The 21,381-nt window shown below is 42.2% G+C and overlaps 1 protein-coding gene across 13 annotated transcripts in view; it reads left to right on the top strand.

Annotated features, from left to right (window-relative positions):
- TRIM9 (tripartite motif containing 9) overlaps window positions 1–21,381 on the top strand; it is a 109,770-nt gene that overhangs the window by 50,057 nt on the left and 38,332 nt on the right. For all 13 annotated transcript variants that reach the window (XM_036111137.2, XM_078053684.1, XM_036111076.2 and 10 more), the window contains exons 2-3: window positions 10,832–10,927; window positions 13,163–13,285. In XM_036111137.2, the coding sequence (XP_035967030.1) occupies window positions 10,832–10,927; window positions 13,163–13,285 (219 nt within the window). The remainder of the gene's footprint in view (window positions 1–10,831; window positions 10,928–13,162; window positions 13,286–21,381) is intronic.

Below are 21,381 nucleotides of genomic sequence, written 5' to 3'. Positions count from 1 at the left end.
CAGCAAAGCCACAGATTACATAAGACAAAAATTCTTAGAAATAAAGAACATGATCAAAGCATAATCTTTGTGGGATATAACTTTTGATAACATTTACTATGTGGCAAGCACTTCCTGTAATGCTTTATACATATTAACTCATCTTTTTTTCACACAACAACCCAGCAAATGTGGGTACTATTATTATTCAAAATTTTTGTAAGTGATAGAATTAAGCAAGGGAGGTTTTATGGTCCAAAGTCCTAAAACTGTTAAGCAGAGCAGAATTCAGTACAATAAACAGTAACCTGTTTATTTTAGAATATTATAGGCCAAAGAGACAAATAATAAGAACATAGGGTATCAGAACAACCCAGTTAACAAGTTTAATTATGTTTACAAATGTGTTACAAAAGTTTATACATATTTTCTTTATATTATATATTCTCTCCTAGAATATATGCTTCTCTTATGTCCATTGAATGTTTACCAGACACATTATTATATTTCCACAAAATAATGATTAGAACTTAATGATAAGTCTAAAGAGTAGAGATTTTGTGAACCAGACGTTCTGACCAAATTCTACTAAAACTATTAAGCCCTGACTTTTCACTTCTCTGTCAGGCCACCTAAATTTTCCAGGTTGTTTTTCAGTTTTTGGTCCCTAAGGCTTTCTTGGGAAGCAAACAAGTGTCCTGAGGCCAGCCTTATTCACAGATAGTCATCAACAATGGGAAGAAACTAATTTCCTTGACAAATACTTAGGTAGCACTAGTAGCACTCTGTGGGCTAGGATCTCTCCTACTTGCTTTACAAATAATACCAGTGGGAATTTCCACCTTAACTAGGAAAAGATCAATAAGAAGCTTTTGAAAAAAATCTCCCTCCCCTCACCTTGGTAATTTCAAAATGCAAATTTTAGAAATGAGATTCCATTCTTTGCTTATCTGATCTTAAAAATTAATACAAATGATAATATTTGTAGTGTGTTATATAAGCAAGTATTACTCACATCACCTTTATCGGAGTATAAATTAAATGACCACTCAGGGACATTTTGATAAGATGATAACATTTAATGTGAGTAAATATGAAATTTCATTTGTGAAAATGAGAATAATCAAGAATGTGTTGAAAGATTTACTCCATGAAATTCATGTCAGTTCTTTGCAAAAAATGGAAGCAAACTGAACATTCTAAAACAGGAGATTAGTTAAATTATTATGCATCAACATAGTGTGTTACCCTTCAGCTTAGTGGTTAACAGAATAGATTCTGGTCACATACTTCATGGGTTTGGATTCTGCTCTGCTTAACAGTTTTAGGACTTTGGACCATAAAACCTCCCTTGCTTAATTCTATCACTTACAAAAATTTTGAATAATAATAGTACCCACATTTGCTGGGTTGTTGTGTGAAAAAAAGATGAGTTAATATGTATAAAGCATTACAGGCAGTGCTTGCCACATAGTAAATGTTATCAAAAGTTATATAGCTATTACACAAAGGGGGAAGTAGCATATTTTTAGTCAGATGGGAAAATATAGCATATTAAGTGAAAAGAGCAGATTTCAAGAGAGCAATGGGTATATGGAATTATCCCAATTTAGTTAATACACATTATATAGAGACATACATATCTGCCTATCAATACGCAGTATCATTGTATACAAGATTTCAAGAATAAACATCAAGGGTTCATTATCAAAGCTATTAATATATCTGGTGAGATTATTTTATTTTTTCCATCTATTAAGTCTTTTATTTTCTGATTTTTCTGAAAGGAGCATGTTCCGTTTTTGAAATATGGGTGGAAAGTTATTTTTTAAAACAAAAACATCTTGCTCCCACTAATTAATTCGTTCTTATCACTAGAAACTCGAGGAACAAATAATAGTCATTCTAGCTTTAGCACTTAACACTTGAGTCTCTGTAAGAGCACAGTAAAAGCATTTCTATGTGAAAAACAGTTCAGTGATTTTTCACTTCATCATATACATTTTTAAGAGCATGTTTTTAATTATTTAGAGAAAAGTCCTTGTTTGAAGAATGAAAGTGTCTATCTGGGACACTTAAATACTATGGAGAACTGAAAATTTATTGATCTCAAATCTGTTCTGCTTATCTTAAAACTGTGCCCTGGTAGTATCAGACAATATGGAAGCTATACCACCTGGAAGGACATGGCGGACCAATGTGGACCCGAAGGCAGCCAGAGGGATCCACAGAGAAAACAGCTTTCTGGGAAAGGACTCAGAGTCTGCTGACCAGGGCCTTAGAATTCTCCAAAGAGAAAAGGCAGCATACACACAAAGGAGATCTATCCTGTAGTCCATCTCTGGGATGTAAAATCCAATATTTACACAAAGGCTTAGCCCGAGGAAGGCATATTTTTGATCCTCAGCTGTAAATACTTAGTAACTGTCTAACAACACACATACCTTGGTGTTGAATATCCATAGAAAGGCATGCTCTCTGACGAGCCTCGGGCAGAGTGGTGTCGACCTTGTAGCCTGTACGCTTGCTGCTTTATTAAAGTTTCATGCCTTCCATCGCAACAGTTGCTGCATGAATTCTTTCACAGCTTCCAGCACTCTGCAAAAGCCATAGAGACGTGGCAAATTGATTTTCCCCCAAGAAACTATGAACATTGGGTGAAGCAACAGTTTGTTGTTGTTTTTTTTCTTTTCTCTCCCTCTCTTTTCTTTTTTTTTTGCCGTGCCTTGAGGCAAAAAGTGACTTCCATCTTGCTGAAAAAAACCCTCCATGTTGATTTGCATCTCTAGCTTAAGAGTTTCCTGTCTAAGGCAGAGAAATATTTTAAGTTTGGTAGATAAAGGCCATGTGGAGTATATCTGGAGTTCAAACTCTAACCAGAACTGGCTATGTCTGGTGAGGAAAGCAGATACTTCTCATTTGCCCTGAGAGGTGGAGAAGCTACATTTCTGCTGTTAGTTGTTAGAATAGTCTAGTCTTCTTCCGCTTCATTAGAGAGCCCATAAGAGAGAACTTTTAAATGGACATTATTAAGCTCAGAATGGTGGTGGTTTCAGAACAGTGATGGTTCCTTGAGGGAAGGTATTGTGTTTACTTTCTTTATCATTGTTTTCCTAGCATGAATCACTGTGCCTGGCCCATGATAAAACTCTATGAATACTGATTAAATTAAATCACGAAAGAAAAGATTGTAATTGCTATCTGTATTAGTCAGTTTTGCTACAGTAAAAAACAGCCCCTAAAAATCTCAGTGGCAAAGGTTTATTCCTTGCTCATGTTCTATCATAGGAGGTAGTCTGAAGTTCTGGTCCACATGTCTTCCTTCTGAAAGCCCATGGCCACTGTGTGGGATACGCCCAGTGGTATGCAGGTATGCTGATCAGCTCATACCTGCTCACTGCTCAAGAGTTGACAGTACACATCTCTTCTAACTCCACATTCTGTGATGTCATGTTGGTAGCCTGAAACCAAGTATGTATTTACACCTTGGAAATTGGCAAACACTACAAATCAGAATTTGGGTTTTTCCTTTTGTTTTTTGAGAGCCAATTTTTCGGCACACCCACTGGATTCGTGTGACAAAGAAGAAAAGCCAATGAGCTGGCAGAAAATCACAGTGCTTCTTTAGGCTAAAGCAAATCACATGGCCAAGAATGAAATGGGGTAGAGATACACACTCCACCTACAGGAGGGACCACAAGTCATATGGCAAAAATGGGGAGGGAGCAAACAGTTGTGAACAATACTATAATCTAGTGCACTGTCTGAATAATCATAAGTGATCAAACCCCAAATTGGGGCATGTGGTATGACAAAATGTTTTAATGATTTATGTATGTCTATTTTAACATAATTCTTATTATAAAAATAATACTATTTACTAAATGCTTACAATATGCCAGGTGTTGCATAGAGGAACTTCATATATACGATTTCACCTAATCCTCACTACGGTCCTCTGATGAAGATACTATTGTTATCCTCACGTTGCGGATGAGGAAACTGGAACCCAGGAAGTTTAGCGTTTGAGACTGGGGCTCCTGGATACAGACTCAGAGATTTGTGAAAGGATGGTTAGTGCTCTCAATAGATCCACCTGTAAGGAAGTGAGAAGGCCAGGAATGAGCAGAGGCCTTAGCCCAGTCTGCAGGGAGTTCTGGAGCTGGGATAGCCCGTCATGGTTGTTCTCAAGTCATGGCAAGAAGGCCCCAGCCTCGAAGGGGGCAAAGCCCTGAGCAATGCAGTTCCCCATAGACAAGAAAGACAAGAAAGCGTGTGTCTCTACCCCATTGTCATTCTTGGCCATGTGATGTGGCCTGGTGTAATCTATTAACAGTGATATTCCCAGCAGCTGGAAGAAGGATGCAAATCTGGGTGGAGTACCACAGTATCCACTACCTTAGGTAATATGCCCATGGTCCCACAGAGATTAGAAGGCTAGGATTTAAACCCAAGTCCATCTGACCTTAAACCCTGTCCTCTTAGCCCCAATGTCAGATTAGTGCCCATTGCCCTATCTCAGTCAGTTGCTACTATCTGGTGAAAAAAATAGCATTTCTGGTCCATGTTTATGGTTTCAAGAATGACTGAAACAGAATGTTTGGATTTGAATTGTTATTTAAATGAGGTCAATGGCATTATGCATTAGCTTTTGGTGTGGATGTTTGTGTACTTGTGTGTGCAGATCTAGCCCTGAGGAATGGGAAAGGGGATTATATGGAACAGTGTTAGGTGCATCATGTCTTCCTCCTTTCTATCTTCCACACAGCTTATAGGTCACGTCCACAGTAAAAATGGTAAGATTGGTCTAATATATGAGAGATGTGCCTGCTCAGGCAGGGGAACTTGGATGTGCTTCCTTCCCTGCCCTTAAGGTTAACCTGGGTCTGCTGAAGGGTCAGCTCGTTGCCCAAGATTGCCCCAGGTTCCCCTAGGTCAGAGCCAGGGCTAGCCACAGTCAGAGATAAACAAAGCGGACACCAGTTAAAGTGGTAAGGACAGATTTCAATCAGTAATATAACTGTTGCAATAGGGAAAGGAGTCCAGCGTGAACTGAACTCAACTTCAATTTGTACAGAAGTGACTGAGCCTTTTTAAGGGAGAATGATGGATTGGGGAGGGGATGAGCTGGGGCTCAGGAGAGTCAGGGAAGTGAGAAATTACAGAAAGTGAGAAGGGGTTGGCTCAAGTGAAACCCATCTGGGTTTGCTACCTTGCTTTTGAGTTTAGGTTCCTATTCTTCTATAGAGACTAGGTGACAAGAGCCCTATCTTCAGGTGTTGGCTGAAACAACCAGTAAATTCTTTTGGCAGCCTCAAGTTTCCTCAGACTGACACTTAAAGGGGCTAGGGTCGTCCTAGGGATGTGGCCCTGAGCCATTAGAAACTATGTTCGTGTTTTGTTCAAGTCTTTATGGGCCAAAGTCGAGAAGAGGGCCCAGAGGAAGCTGCTATAGTTTGGCCACAGAGAGGATCTTAGTCACAACCAATTAGCAATAAGCAGCAGTTTAGTGGCCCCAAATCAGCTGCCCATAAGGCCCCTCTGGTACCAGCCTTATCCAAAGCCAAGAGCCTCCTGATGCTCCACGGATGTCTCATACACACATGTACTCTCGCACACATTCTTATACACTCACATACGCTGTGCTCATGTCTGCTCACTCACACACATTCACTTTCTCTCTCACTGGCTCATATACACACACACACACACACACACACACGCCTAGATTACTTGTTTACAGATCACAACCTGTGTACTGCCCCCAGCCTGTGAGGCTTCTTGCCCATCTAACTAGTGAGCTGGGGCTGGGGTAGATCCAGGGTCTTCCACCATCAGAGAAACCAAGGGAGAGATCCCTTTGTGGGGGGAAAAAAAGGTACAGGCCAGAAACAGAAGTTTTAGCCAGAAGGAGAATCAGTCCCCCTGAGAGTTTAACTCAAAAGTTCCCCAAATTCTAGTCACTCAGTGACTTCTCATTCCTTTACCTGATTCCACCCTCAGCCCAGTCCCTTCCAAGGTCTCAGGTCAGTGGGTGGTAAATCCAGCGCTGGACCTCGGTCCAAAGCTTTTGGCCCTCTCCCATGAGACCCATGGATCTCATTGACAGGTCCTTTTCAAATTCGCCAAAAAACTTTATGCAGGAAAAAGGCAAGGTTAACTAGCTATGCTATGGTTTACTTATTATCTGCCTGTTAAGCATAATCAATCATAATCCCCTTCACCAACTCACCTTCCTTGGTTTTACATGCTCTCACCATAGGTGGTTTTTATTTCTTCCTGCATGAGTGAGAGAAGAATTCTCTTCTTTGGACGGCAGAAGCAAAGAGCACAACTTTGGAGTCAGACTAGGGTTTGTGTTCCTGCTCTTTTATATGTGAGTCATAAAACCTAAACTCGGGTGTATCCTCTCTGAGCCTCTGCAAAATGGCAGGGTGGTGATTGGGATTAAATAGGATGCCCATTAAAAGCACCCAACAGTCCCTTGTTAATAATAAATGACCAATATCTTGTAACTATTAGAATTTCTTGCCTTTACTTTTTAATTATAGAATGTCAGTAATGTAGTAAGACTTAAAAACCAACATTCCTTCCAGAAAAAAATTGTTCTTCTAGCAGCCTTACTTCAAAATCACATCACATCAATTGTCACTTTGCTTCTGTGTTTTGTGTTGACCCAGGTACCTGGGAAGGAGGTGGCCTGGGCCACAGTCCCCAAGCAGAGTGCACTGGGACAGAGTCCCAGGGGCCATCAAGCCACTATTTCTTGTTTGTCACCTCACTATTTTGTACTAATTCTTTAGGGTTGACCCTTTTTGACCTGTCCCATACCTGTAACTTCAGATCACAGACAGCCAGGAAGCTTTCCTTCATTTGTCCCAATTGTCTCCATCCAATATTCGTAGTAAACTGAGGGAGGAAATGACACATGAATGATGTTCACGGCAGAGCAAGGAAAGGAGACGCCATCCCTGGCGTGGGCATCCTCCGCAGCTGGGCGGGTGCTCGGCCAAGGGAGGAGTTGTTCAGGAGGGACTGAAACCCATACCCATCTGCCGAACGGCTTCCAGGTGGAGCTGCTGATCCCTTACAACCTTCACTCCTTTGGAAGGTGAGGGGAATCTGGGTGGAAGTTGGAGGGGAAAAGCAGCACAGGAAGGAAGGAGGAGGGGGAGTGATTTTTTCCCTCGTTCAAGCTCTGAGCAACTCTTTCTAGGAGATCTTGGTGATTCAGAGCATGCTCTGAGCTCTTGCCTCCTCGACTACATTATTTCCCCACTCTCATTCACTTTCTGGTCATGACAGCTTTTCAGAAAATTAGAAGACAACTACGCAGGAAATCAGAATGGCATTGCTTAGGCCTTATAAACCGCTTTTAATGGCTGAAGGTGCTGTAAGGAAAATACACTAAGTACTTGCATCTGTGGTGTTCTGCTATAAATTCCCAGGGCTGCTCTGTGGTCCTGAATACAGAACATTTCTGTTAGCACACGGCAGGAATTTAAATGCTTCTGGGAAACAAAATCAGTAAATAATAATGTTCTTCTACATCAGATGTAGCTTATAAATGTGATCAAAAGATTATCCTATAAAAGCAACGCACACATAAATCCTTATAATAAGAGCATTTTCTAGTGATAGTTTCCAAGATTTTTCATTGTCTCCTGCTCAGTTTCCACAAGTTGGCAAAGCTTAAGAGAAAAGTTTTAGATCTTTATCTTATAATGCAGTCTTTTATCAAATACCAGAACCATTTGCCAGGTAGAAGGCATTCTTGGGATTGGAAATAGACACAAAGGGAGGTTATCTGCAAATGAATTGATTTTTTCAGTTCACTTATTGATTTGCCATATAAAAAGCTGGGAGTGGATGAGGCCAGTACTCTTTGTATACTACGGAATAATTTCTTTTCTAAGAAGATAGCAGTACCTCGTCAACAATTCTTTATGGGTATCAGGTCTAACTTACATTGTACAATTAAGTACCAGGCGGGGATACAAGAAATCAGGTAGCTTCAGTTCTGTACAGCTGAATGAACTTGGCTTCTATATTCCAACATCCAAATGTGTTTACTAAGGCAGAGATTATAATAAAAGGGGGAAGAAAACTATGGTAGCCAGCAAACTTTTGCTCATTCAGAAAAAGAAGGGATATGAATTCTAAAGTAACAATGAAAAATGTCTCCTTTAGAATATGTCTCTCATTGTATTGCCTGCTCCTCTAAATGAGACCCTCCCACCCTCCTTCACCCCCTGGGCTCTTGGAAAAAGTTCTTGAGGAGAAAACTTTTACCCCAAATAATAGATGCAGCTGAGACCTGGTAATAAATAATTGAGTAGCCCTTCCAGCATCATAGGCTCACTTTGTGCTTTTTCTTACTCAGCTGTGTTGGTCTAGCCTCCCTGAGTCTGAGTACATAGATCAAAGTACAAGTGATGAAGGATATTCTCCAACAGATCCTGTTCCAGGAATCTGCTCTGCAAATCTCCCCAGTCAGTCTGCAGGTGTTTGTGAGCAGGATGGAAGAAGGTGAATAAGAGTTAATAACAACCAGGGTACCTGGGTGGCTCAGGTCATTATCCTGGAGTCCCAGGATCAAGCCTTGTGTCGGGCTCCCTGCTTAGCGGGGAGTCTGCTTCTCCCTCTCCCTCTGCTCCTCTCCCCCCAGCTGATGCTCACTCTCTGTGTCTCCCTCTCAAATAAATAAATAAAATCTTTTTTTTTAAGTTAATAACAACCAACATTTATTAAGCATGTACCATGCACCAGAGGGGTTCTGGCTTTAAATTAGTATCTCATGCAATGCCCATAATACCCAAGAATAGTAATATTCTTCTCATTTTATGGAGGAGGTAAAACTATGTAAAAAAAGTTTGAACAGCCAATAACTGGTAGCATTTATGAATTCAGAGTAGTTCCCTTAACCATTACCCATAGCTAGCAGGAGCTTTTGCATTGGTGAATGCACTAAACCCTCACAATAACCCAACTACAAAACATTATTCTGCTTCCCATTTTTTACATTGGAGTAACTCAGGCACAGGTGACTCTCTCAAGGTCACATTTAGTAAAGTAGAGGCAGAATTTGAGCCCTTCCAAGGCTTATGTTCTTTCTACCACTCCACATTGCTTCTATGAAGCATTTGGCATGCATATTTTTAAAGAGATCCAGTGCCCAACTTTGTATTTAATAAGGCAAATATAAGAGGAAAACATTCAGCTAGTCATATACTCTCTAGCTCTATCCATGTGGTTGTCAATGGCAAGATTTCATTCTTTTCTATAGCTGAGTAATATTCCATTGTATGTATATGCCACATCTTCTTTATCTATTAATCTATTGATGGACACTTGGGCTGCTTGCATATTTTGGTTATTGTAAATAAGGCTGCAATAAACATAGACGTGTATATATCTTTTCAAATTAGTGTTTTTATATTCTTTGGGTGAATACCCAGTAGTGGAATTACTGGATCATATGGTAAGATGAAGGGGATTAAAAGTACCCTTAACTTGATGAGCACTGAGTAATGTATAGAATTGTTGAATCACTCTCTTGTACACCTGAAACTAAGATAACACTGTATGTTAACTATACTGGATTGAAATTTTTTTAAAAAGAGACAGAGAAACATTCATTAGACCGAGAGATATAATCTTAAGATTCTGCCCTTTTACTTGAAAGGGGAGAGTGGTTGAGGGGTTGTGTTGGCAAGGAGGGGAGTGGGCTTTAGTTTTCAAAGAAGGTGTTGTGGGAAAGGAGTTTGTCTCTGTAATTTACAGGAGAGATGGGAGGATATGCCCAGGCTGCTAGGAGAAGAACTTTTGCATCAAGTACAACGGTAGTGGCTGTCAGTAATGGAAACCTCAGTACGGGAACTTAACTAGGAGTTAATGTTCCCCATAGACAAGGAGCCTAGTGGTAGGAGACTTCAGGTGTTGTTCGGCTGCTCAAAGCTGCCCCTAGAACCAGGCTCCTTCTTCTTTCACCCCTCCTCCCTTACCATGTTGGCCTTCTCAATGAGAATCATAAGACATCTGCCATAAAGTCAGGAACACAAGGGCAGAGGCTGCACCAGCCACACTGGTCTCATGTGAGCAGAAAAGCAAGAGCTTTCTCAGACCCTTCCTCACCAGCAGCCAAGCTCCACTTCAATCTCATCAATTAGCAGTGTGTCCCATGGCCACCCCAGCAGGCAGGGAGGCTGGAGAAAAAGCAAGTGCTTACCTGCACCCCTGGCCCCCCAGCAGAATTGCCTCCCATATGGACGGGACAGTGTGTGAAATCGGGAGGAGAGTCTGCCTTGGTTTGGGAATGGAGAGGAGTTAGGGCAACAGGGCTGTAATTGGGAGCAGGAAGGTGAGCTTGATGAGGAGGAATGTGGTCGTGGCTTTTGTATCTGTCATTACACTGAAGAGGCCCCAGAGTATCACATCAATGCTCTAACCCTTCCCTTCCTCATCCTGTTCTTGACTCTCTATTCTTCCTGCCCCAGGCCCAGACCAATCATCTGACTCACTGTCTTCTTTTAATATCAAATTAGATAAATCATTGCTCAATTAATCAATGAATTAATGAGATGAGGAAATTCCAGGCAGATATCAGCTGGTGAGGGCCTCCGCAATGGGCAGGAATTGTCCCTGCTTCAGAGGAGAAAGTTCTCAGGAGCCTGTGGAAGGGGTCTGGAGGTCGTTACAGAATCCTCACATACAAATGTTGGTGTCCCAAGCTCTGACAAGAAGAATCTGAGGAGATTGAGGACTCTTGGGTTTTGGATTGAAATGACTTTCTACAACCTTGTTGCTACTTCCTGTGATTACAGCTCCACGGTTTCCTTCTTTATCTTCGCAGAGCCAGCTCTCCCAGGCGCTGAACGGACTATCAGACAGGGCCAAAGAAGCCAAGGAGTTTCTGGTGCAGCTCCGCAACATGGTCCAGCAGATCCAGGTATCGGCAGCACCTGAGACAGAAAGCAAATGCCATGGGTTCAGATGTAGCTGCGTTGTGGGGAAATTTGTTTCTTCTACTTTTCTGTATTGTGGGGAAATTCCAGTTATTATTTTCTGCTCTGTCTCTTCTAATACAAACACATGTACAGATCAGCTTCAAATATGCCCCCTTCTCAAGGTGGTTATATTTTGCCAACCAGCCAGCAAAACAACCTGGTTTTCCAAATAGCTCCTGTCTTCAGCACTGAGGTCCTAATTCTCTACTACTGTGGATTTAGAAAGAGATCTCTTTGTGAATTCGGAGTCATAATTGTTGAGTTTTTTAAACTCTACAGGTTTGCAAACCACCTTGCAGTAATTATGTTTTATCCAATGGTAACAAAGGGGTCACATTTTCCCCTCCCTCCCTTCCTTCCTGCCTCCTTCCCTCCTTTCCTTCCTTCTTGCCCATAGTAATGCTTCTTCTCTACTTAGATACTTAAATATTTTCCAACCAAGATACCCCCCCCCCCGGTAGCTATAATTTCAGATTGCTTTATTTGGACACAGTGACCCACAGATCAGCCAGCATTTGAGAGCTTGTGAATTCTCCACTATTGCTAAAGGGAAGAAGCCATAAAATGCACGAGATCCTTAAATAATGACCTTCTGCACTGTTTACTGTTCTTACATTTTGAGATTGCTTCACAGAAATAACCTTCCCTCTGGCCTCCAGTAAATTGCTTTCTGAGTTAATATTTAACTCATGTCAAGGTAGAAATATCTTTTTAAATATAAGCCAGCCTTTCAAAGCCTCTCACACTGATTTCCTCACCCTTTTTTGCATGCATGCTCATGTTAAAGCTTTTGATTCACTAACAACCTAACAGTTGGACACTTCCTTCTGTTTTCCAGGCCAGCAGAGGTTATAGGTCAGTCCTTTCTTTGCTTTTCCCTCTTCAACGAGCAAAGCTTTCTTTGTGCTCTACATCAGAACCTGTAAGAAGGCTGCCCTCATCCTCCCAATATTACCCTGCATGGGACATAGAGAGCTCTTAAATGATGTTTTCTATAGGACTTCTCCGAGTACTCAAAAGCAATTGTCATGAAAGCCAAAATTTCACATGTAGAAGTCATTGCTCTAGCAATTACTAATGCACACCTTAAACGAAGAAGACCTTGCATTTGAGAAGTTATCAGATACCTATCAGTATGTCCTCATATTAAGAGACACAGTTCTTTATGACTTTGGGAATAAATTAAAATTTGATAGGCTAAGCTGTTCTTTCCTTGCCAAGCTTACAGTTGACTCAGTTGGATGCTATTTTTTCAGTGCTATTCGTGTATATGTGAGAATTCATCTTCCATTTGCTATAAATTACAATTGTTTTGCAGATTATGGTTTGACACTCAAAATTACATATGTAACGTATTGAAAAGATGACTGTTCATAAATGTTTATGATTTAGGAGAGAATTGCTTAAAAGAAATGTCTATGGCATGTATAAGTTTAAATCAAGTAAATAGTTAGATCCAGCATTCAATTTAAACATCATGGAGAAGCTATAATTCATTTAGAATATGGTTAGCTTTCTCCCACAAGCGGTTGGTTCATGGCTTGACTTTTACAGCTGGGTGATGACTGTTACATATACTAATTGTTCTTGACCGCCTATGTGCATTAACTGTTTGCTTTCCTTAATGAAAGGAGCGAGTACTTTTGCCCATGATTATTCTTATAAACTTCTATTGTCATTGGATTATTGTTTAAAACAATATTGAAGACCACTGCCATCCTCTTTCTTCTCTCTCCTCTTGAATTGAATGATTCTTTAACTCTCATGCCTCCACCATACCCAATCTGTTCAGGCAGCCAGCCTCTCCGAATGCCACCTTCCACCATCCATAAGTGGACATACACCAGCCCTCAGAAGGATTCATGTTCAACTCTACAAACTAAGCTTTATTTTACACAATATAATGTGAACTGTGGAGATGATTTCCTTTTGGTAAAAATGAATTTATTAAGTAATATTTATCCTTCTCAATGTAAAATTCAAGAGGACACTACCACTATAGAATGAAATTTATCCGGTTATTTAAAAAAGGCTAAATGTGCATTGTAGACAGAGTTCCTTTTCATCTCCTTCAGCAGGGATTTCCACCCCACAAATGGACAGGGGAGCTCTATTTTTTTCTGGCAGCCCAAGGAGCCCAGGTACTTTGGGGCTAAGATATGTACTGTCTCACACAGGAGAACAGCGTGGAGTTTGAGGCTTGCCTGGTGGCCCAATGTGATGCCCTCATCGATGCCCTCAACAGAAGGAAAGCCCAGCTGCTTGCACGTGTCAACAAGGAGCATGAACACAAGCTGAAGGTGAGTGCTGTGCCATGGGGAGAGCAGAAAGCTGAGGAGCCAGGCTCCCAGGGCCAGGATGGACAGGCTAGACGAGTAGGCCGGATGCCCACAGTCTTGGGTGGCCAGTGGCCTGGAGGGCAAGGAGCCAGCATCCCTTCATTCATCATGCACACCCTCATTTACCTCACTCATATTTGTTGAGTGACTCCCCTGGGTCAAGAATTGCTCTGGGTACAGGCACAATTAGATAAATAAAAATTGCTGCCCTCATGAGGCTTATATTCCACCAGAAGGGATAAACAGTAAGCAGGATAAGTAAGTAAAATATACAGTATTTAGTAAAAAGCACTAAGAAAAATAATAAGGGATAAGGACTGGGGAATATTGGGGAAGGGGGTTGAAATTCTAGACAGGGTGGCCAGAGTGACCATACAGAGGCAAAGGTATTTTTGAAATAGGAATGGAAGCCGTACTTTGCAGAAAACAAACAAGATTTGTCTTCACTTCTGAAGTGAACTGTACAACTGGACAGCTGCACGGACTTCTGTCATCACACCGTGGAATCAATTGATTATGAGTCTGGGGCCCCATTGGCAAAATGATTGGTCCTCCTGGAGACATCTGAGACCGCATCCGTTGCCCCGTTGGAGCAGGGCAACAAGATGCGAGAGCAGGCTGGAGAGATGGGAAGGACCCAGTAGGAGGGAGCTCGGAAGCAGGCAGTCAGCAGAGGTCCACATGCTTTGCCATAAGCCCTGGGGTAGCTACCAGTGGGGGGAGAATAAGGGGTTTGTAGTGCTGGCCTGATTAGGGTAGAGGGAGAGGTGAGGTCTAACTACAGGCTCTCTGGTGCGGTTAGGCAGTCAACAGCATGGAGCTTCAATAGTGGGCAGCAGAGAATGGATACGACCTCAAGGGAGCTCGTGAAAGGCCCCATAAGCATCAGATACCCCCAGCAGGTTTGGAACAGGCTATAGTCCCCGAAGAACAGGGGAAGGCCCATTTCTAAACAAATGGGATTCCAGTAGGAGAACCAAGGAAGAGTTTCAAAGTGAAGAAATAAGAGAACACAGCTTACAAGATTTGGGACTCAAGCTTCGTGGCAGGGAAGCTTCAAGCTGAGCCAGTACCCATCTTGTGGTGACCAGAAACAAGGCAATAAACTAGTTGCTAACTAGGGCATGAGTCCTGGGCAAGACCCACAGTAAAACTGGCAATGCTGAGCCCTGAGCAACAGAATCACCAATCTTCCAACTCTACTGTGTGCCTCAGCCACACACTGGGACCCTGAGCTCTGGGCGGGGGGGGGGGGGGGGGGGGGGGGGGCTGCTGCCAGAAGGCAGGGGGCCAGGCAGCCTGATCTAGAACAACTGCTCCCCAGGGAAACGTAACAGTTTTCTCCAAAAGTAAGAAAACCCCAATCTTGCTTCCTCCTCTAAGAGGCTCCCCCTTCCACCACCCACCTGCTGCAAACACAGGTAGGGCCACACACCTGCTTCTTCCTTCCCCAAAGTCAGGGCAGTGATGTGGCTGGAATATAAACCTTTCTCCCCTGCCTCAGGTGTCACGCTGAGAGGGCCTGTGGAACTGCACCAGGCAGGAGGCAGAGCTGGGATAACAAGGTCCAAGCCGGAAAGCACTCCTGAGGGCTATGCCCCGTGATGAAGTTTGCTGGCCTGACCCCCTCTGGTGCTCAGTCAGGGCCACGGCTCTCTGAGCGTTCCTGAGGAGGCAGCGGCGGCACACGCTTTTATCAAGGAGAGGCACAGCAGGTGCCTTGATAAAGAAAATTGCACGGCTTGAAGTTAAATCTGACGCAGGAGTTGGGAAAGAAAAGTGCACAGGGCTCTAATGTTCTGAGAGCCTCAGCCTGTTGGTTTGGACAGGAAACCAAGGCTGCTGATGGTAACACTCCTTCCAGAGATGCCATTACTGTTTCTTAGTGGTGGGTCTAAACTGGAAGACCCTCTTCGGCTCATCGTAGAACGGACTCAAACCTGTTTCCGTCACCTGCTCTGACATTACTAACAGATGGCCACTGTAGCCCTTCATTTCACACCCTTCAGAAACCTAAAACCTTTATTGTTACAGCGGAACTCAAATACCCCTTGAATCACACGGAGCTCTCTAAGGTAAAACCACACCGGCTGTAGGAAATGAGCTGGGCGGCTGGATTTTCCCTCTCGATAGTAGACCACCCATTTTAGTATGTAGTCACCAAATGTTAACTTTTCCTCAGTGGAAAACTCTTTTTTAAGACATTGCAGACACTTTCTTGGTATCTTCAAACAGAACACGGTGAACCGTTGGTGATCAGTCGTACGGCGCCTGTAGCGGCCACTGCAGGTTTTCTGCATGGGGGGGCCCTAAGGGCAGCGGTCTGGACAGAACGGGGAAGCGCAGATTGAGAAAGCACCATTTATCCATACCGAACAGCAGGAGAGGGGCGTGAGGGCCCCCGGGAGCCCCGCTTAGTGCCGTCCCCGCAGGCTGGGACTGTGTGAGAACCCGTTACGGGCTGTGCTGGGGGCGCAGAGACCACCCCGGAACGGCTGCTCCTCACTGCCGAGACTCCAGGTCCGGCGACTGTCTGTCCGTACTGGTGACCGCCGCAGAGCGGGGCACCCCGATGCGCCCGGGGCTTCTGAGCCGAGGCAGCTGCCTGCTCTCATCCCGCCCCTCCCAGCCTGGAGTGCCCTGCCCCAGATCCCGAAGGGCCATGGAAACAAGAGGCAGGTGGCTGGTTGTCCCCCACGGCAGCAAAGCTGCTCTGTCTTCTGTCGTGAGCGATTTGTTTCTCTGCTGTTTTCAGCGGATTGTGTGTCACTGCTAAAAACCGCCAGAAGCGGACGCCAGCCTCCAAGTCTCTCTCCCTCCCTCTGCTTTTCTCCTCCTGCCTTCCCCTTTCTTGTCATTTCTGTTGCTACTCAGATTTGTGAGAAAAGACTGGCCTTTTATAGACATCCCTTGCCAAGCACAGTACTTCTTTCTGTCTTTGTTGGCTGACCCATCACTCACAGTCCGGCAGGGATAATCTTATGGTCTTCCGCTCCCCTTGGCAGAGTTCTCTCGGGGCCTGCTTTTCGCTGACAAAGAGGGGAGTTGTGTGTGTATTTTTCTGGCAACTTTCTCTTCTTGAGCAATCCAAAAGGCTGGGGATGCTGGAAAGGGAGTGTGGATAAAGACTGTCTTTATAATCTCCTCATGCCCCTCTCTGAAAGCACGGATTGCTTGAGCAGATTGGATGGTTCTGGTTCTGAGACAAACCGGAGCTGAGAGGTGAAGAGCCCAGCTTCTGTGTCATAGAGAACGGGGTGTGAGGACACACTTTATCACTTACTAGGTCTCTAACTGTGGGCAAGTCTCTGGCTCAGTTACTTTCACCTGCGGGTAAAATCAGGCCAAGAATGGTCACCACCTCACAGAGCATTGCCAAGCACAGTCCTCAGGAAATGTTGTTAGCACTGAGAGAGAATGCCTGGAAATGTGGTGGCACCCAGCACGCCGAAGAAGTGCTCCTAGGAGCTTATTTTCCATTAATACCAGAATACCAGAGTGGTGTAGAATTAGTCTATACGCAGGTGTGATTGCCTCTGAACCTAGGAAAGTGGCTTGCATTTTTAACTGATCATCCTATAAAATAATTCACAAAGTTTGGTGAGCTGTTTTTAAAGTTAGTAAAAAAAAAAGGCTTTGAGATATATGTATGGAGCTGTGACCATATTTTAAGAATATTTTAAATATAAATTATGTTTAATACTATTCTGTGGTTTGAAAAAAACAACACTGGGAGACAAATATCTATTTTGGGGATGTAGTGAACTAATCAAATGTCAGAAAGCTACTGAAGGGGAAAAATGCTTTTGAGCTTTCAAGAAATACTACTGATTCGTGTTTGGGACTACTTGGGCAATATCCCCACAATAAGAACAGTAAACCTGATCCCCCAGGTATCTTGTTTGAACTATATGTTTTGTTACCATTCTTCCTGGGCCTTCCTGACCTGAGTAAGGCCTTAAAATATCCTCACTGTCTGTGATCTGCACAGGGAATTTGTGACGATGCTTACATATGCCATTAATGAGATCCATGTTTTTCTCAGGAAACTTACAAATGTCATTTCTGAGAATGATTTTTATTTATGTAATACTCAGAATTTGAAATAATTCTACAATCATCTTAAATGTATATTTGCTCCAATATTTTAGAGTAAATTCATATGTTGAATAGTACAAGGTGACAGGAGTCTTCTTGGTTACCTTTTAATTCTAAGATTCTCTGGAAGGAAAAAAGTTATAGTTATTAAAAATATTCTGAAAAAGTCTAATCTTTAATTTCCATGTGTGGTTGGCCAAAGAACGTACCAACAAAATTAGCAAGAATGCTAAAAGATAATGATAAAGTTTGTTGTTTTTTATAGCTTTTCATTTTTACAGAGGACCCCCACACCCCAATTGTAACTATATATAGAATGTTTGACTTTGAACCCAAATGTACTGTTGGGTTTTGTTAGAATCATTATCACTATTGTCATCATTGTCTTTATTATTATTTACCATGTATTGTCTGTCATGTTCCCATTATGTTTACTAAAAAATTAATTATATGGCATATCAGTCAGAGTACAAATTTACACTGGGGACATTATTGGCTTGTCAAATGCTTACTTAAGCTATTTTGCCGTTGCCTCAAAACAGGCTAGTAACCCTTTGATTCAGATTGGGCTGGGGGATGGGGAAGAAAGAGAAAGAAAGGGAGAGAGGGAGGGAGGGAGGGTGGAAGACAGACCTATCCAAGCTTACAAATTTTTTTTAAATAATTAGATAGGATTTGACAGGCTACAGCCATTATTAGAAAGAAAAAGCAACAAATTTAAGCCAATAATCAGCTCAAACCCAATAAAACTACTGGCAATGAGTTCTGTAAGTCCATTTCAATGAAGACATTTGGAAAAATTAGGCACACTGGAACACTTGAAACCTTTGACTGCCCTTGGGGGGCCCACTCTAAAATTTTAACCACAATTATTATTGATTATAAGGCTATCATTAATGGGGAATTCATCTGGCAAATGCTGTGATCCTCTGCTTCCTACTATGTAGGAGCAAAAGTCACACAGGGACGGTACGGGACAGAATGCCCGGGTGCCCACGGAGTCACCAGGATGCCACCACACACAGCTGGAGCTCACCAAAGTTAGGGGACACTCTTCTGAACCCTCTTTACCCACTTTGGCAAGGTCAATGGAGGGCAGTCACAGACCTTCTTTAAGGCCCTTTGCAGCAACTCAGACATGAGTGACATTCCTTACCTCCAGAGGGCACTAAACACATACTTCGAAGATGAAAGAGTAATCTACTGTGTCTCCCTGCACCTCACAGCCTACAAAATACCATGTTGTATGCTCCACTTTTACTGCGGCCCACCATAAACTGTAAATGTTCTCCTGTGTGAGTGGGACCACACCAATATGCGTATCTCTCCAAACGACTTGTATTTCTTCACCAACTTCTCTGTACAGGGATGTAGTATTCTACACACTAAGAGCATGCTTTGCATATTCCACTCAATGTTTATTGATGAGGCTATTGGTGGCATTCACACTTTTGGAATGGAAAGTTCAGTTTTACTGTTAAAATCTCAAGCCTTCCTCAAAACAGGTACATGTTTTATTTATTTAATAGGGCTAACTTATCCTTTTCTTGATTAAAAACTCAAAGCCTCAATACTGGTCTTTGAAATGATTAGTTGACATGTGGGTAAATTAATTACAGTACAGAGAGTGGTATCAAGAGAAGGGGGGAAATATTTGCCTATCATCATGTGGGAGAATGGTGGCATGTGAGAAATTAAAAATGTTCTCCCTTAATTTAAATGCCTCTAAGTTTCAGTAAATATAATGATAATATAGGGGATAATATTCTACTCTAGGAAAAAAAAACAAGAGAATTTATTATTTTACTAGATGAATCTCATGGCCAAAGCACTTCACCTATAACTCACAAACATTAGTTGGCCATCTTGCTTTAGAAATAATGGTACATGGGGGCGCCTGGGTGGCTCAGTCGTTAAGCGTCTGCCTTCGGCTCAGGTCATGATCCTAGGGTCCTGGAATCGAGCCCCACATTGGGCTCCCAGCTCCGCGGGAAGCCTGCTTCTCCCTCTCCCTCTCCCACTCCCCCTGCTTGTGTTCCCTCTCTCGCTGTGTCTCTCTCTGTCAAATAAATAAAATCTTAAAAAAGAAAAAAAAAGAAATAATGGTACATGTACAAACTCCTCGCATTGACCAATAGGACCTGTGAAGAATAAATTCTTCAAGCTTGCATCTTAAGAGTACTTGTACCTTACATAGAAAAAAAGGACTACCTTATACTTAGGGGAAACTGTTTTAAGCTGTGATGGGAAGGTATAAATTATACTCAAGAAAGAATTTCTGAAATATAAGAGAGAGAATGTTACTGTTTACTTAGACTAAAAATTCATTAGTGGTATCCCTGCAGATCCCATGAGGAGAGAAAATAGTATGAGTGAAAGTATTTATTTATTTATTTGTTTGTTTGTTTGTTTGTTTTATTATGTTATGTTAATTGCCATACATTACATCATTAGTTTTTGATGTAGTGTTCCAGGATTCATTGTTTGCATATAACACCCAGTGCCCTGAAACAAATAATACGTTATATGTTTTAAAAAAAAGTATTTATTAAAAAGAATAAATAAAGAAAAAATTTTAAAGAGCCACATGTAAGATGGAGGGGTGGATGGAGGTAGATAAAGGGTGTCAAGGTCAAGTTGGATAAAATAATGAAATTCACTTTGATTAACTTCAGTTCTTGCTGCTGGTTGTGTTACATGAGCTGAGTGGAGGGAAGATATTGGTCTACTAGAGATGGGATGGGAAATGTAGTTGTGGATAGGCAGAACAAAATTTTAAACTTATATAAGCTATCATGGATTACTCTATACTACTGAAAAAATTTAAGCACTCAGAGGGACACAACAGTCCATTCTCAAATTCACCTTTTCCGAATAGGTGTCAGTGACATATCCCAAGGAATGACCTTAATAAATTTGCCACTTAACAAAATAAAAACGTTCAAGTGATCAATAGGACTTGCCATCCCGAACAGATGGGGACTGCTAATAAAATTGTGAAAGCATTCTCTGAAACTATGAACTAAAGATTAATTCATTGTCTCCAGAGAGCTGGTTCAGGCCATAATGCAGATGAAAGCAGGAAGATTGTTTCCCAGTCCCTATTTGTGTCATTCTTGCAACTTGCACATTTCCTTCCCGGGAAAAGGAACTCTTAACTCCAGCCAGCTGCAAATATGGTTTCTCCGGAGATCAGAGCAACTGCACAGAAATGTGGAACTCAAGGGAAAAGTGACATGGCCTAGCTTCCTAGGAATTGTTTTCCATAAAAAATATAACATGAGATAAATAATAATAGTAGTAGAAATAACACAGAGTGAGGAAGGTAACAAGTAAGAGAGCTGATAAAAACTCTCAACTAGAGAAAAAATATTTATACTCTTAAAAGATCTAATTATTTGGCTGATTTCCATAGGATGGGAAATCTTGCCAAATTAATTCAGAAACTAGATGTCAGGGGCACCTGGGTGGCTCAGTCGTTTAAGCCTCTGCCTTAGGCTCAGGTCATGATCCCAGGGTCCTGGGATCGAGCCCCGCGTCGGGCTCCCTGCTCAGCAGGAAGCCTGCTTCTCCCTCTCCCACTCCCCCTGCTTGTGTTCCCTCTCTTGCTGTGTCTCTCTCTGTCAAATAAATGAAAGAAAGAAAGAAAGAAAGAAAGAAAGAAAGAAAGAAAGAAAGAAAGAAAGAAAGAAAGAAAGAAAGAAAGAAAGAAAAAAAGAAAGAAAAAAAGAAAGAAAAGAAAAGAAACTAGACGTCAGTTAGAACACACCCAAAAGTGCTGCTTCTGGGAACCTTGTAGTTTAATTTTTAGCAGTGATTTTTATCACAGGCTACTGGGAACATTGTGAAATGGTTGATTGAAATGTAAAAAGATGGGCCAAAATCCATCGTTGGAACAGTGGGAGTCGAGAGCCAGGAACTCTGGGATATTGAGTCCTTCCAAGAAGCTTGAACCATGG

This window comes from Halichoerus grypus, chromosome 8 (assembly GCF_964656455.1).
Source record: "Halichoerus grypus chromosome 8, mHalGry1.hap1.1, whole genome shotgun sequence".
NCBI lineage: Eukaryota > Metazoa > Chordata > Mammalia > Carnivora > Phocidae > Halichoerus > Halichoerus grypus.
The sequence above is the reverse complement of the archived record's forward strand: the minus strand, read 5'-3'. Positions and strand labels throughout refer to the sequence as shown.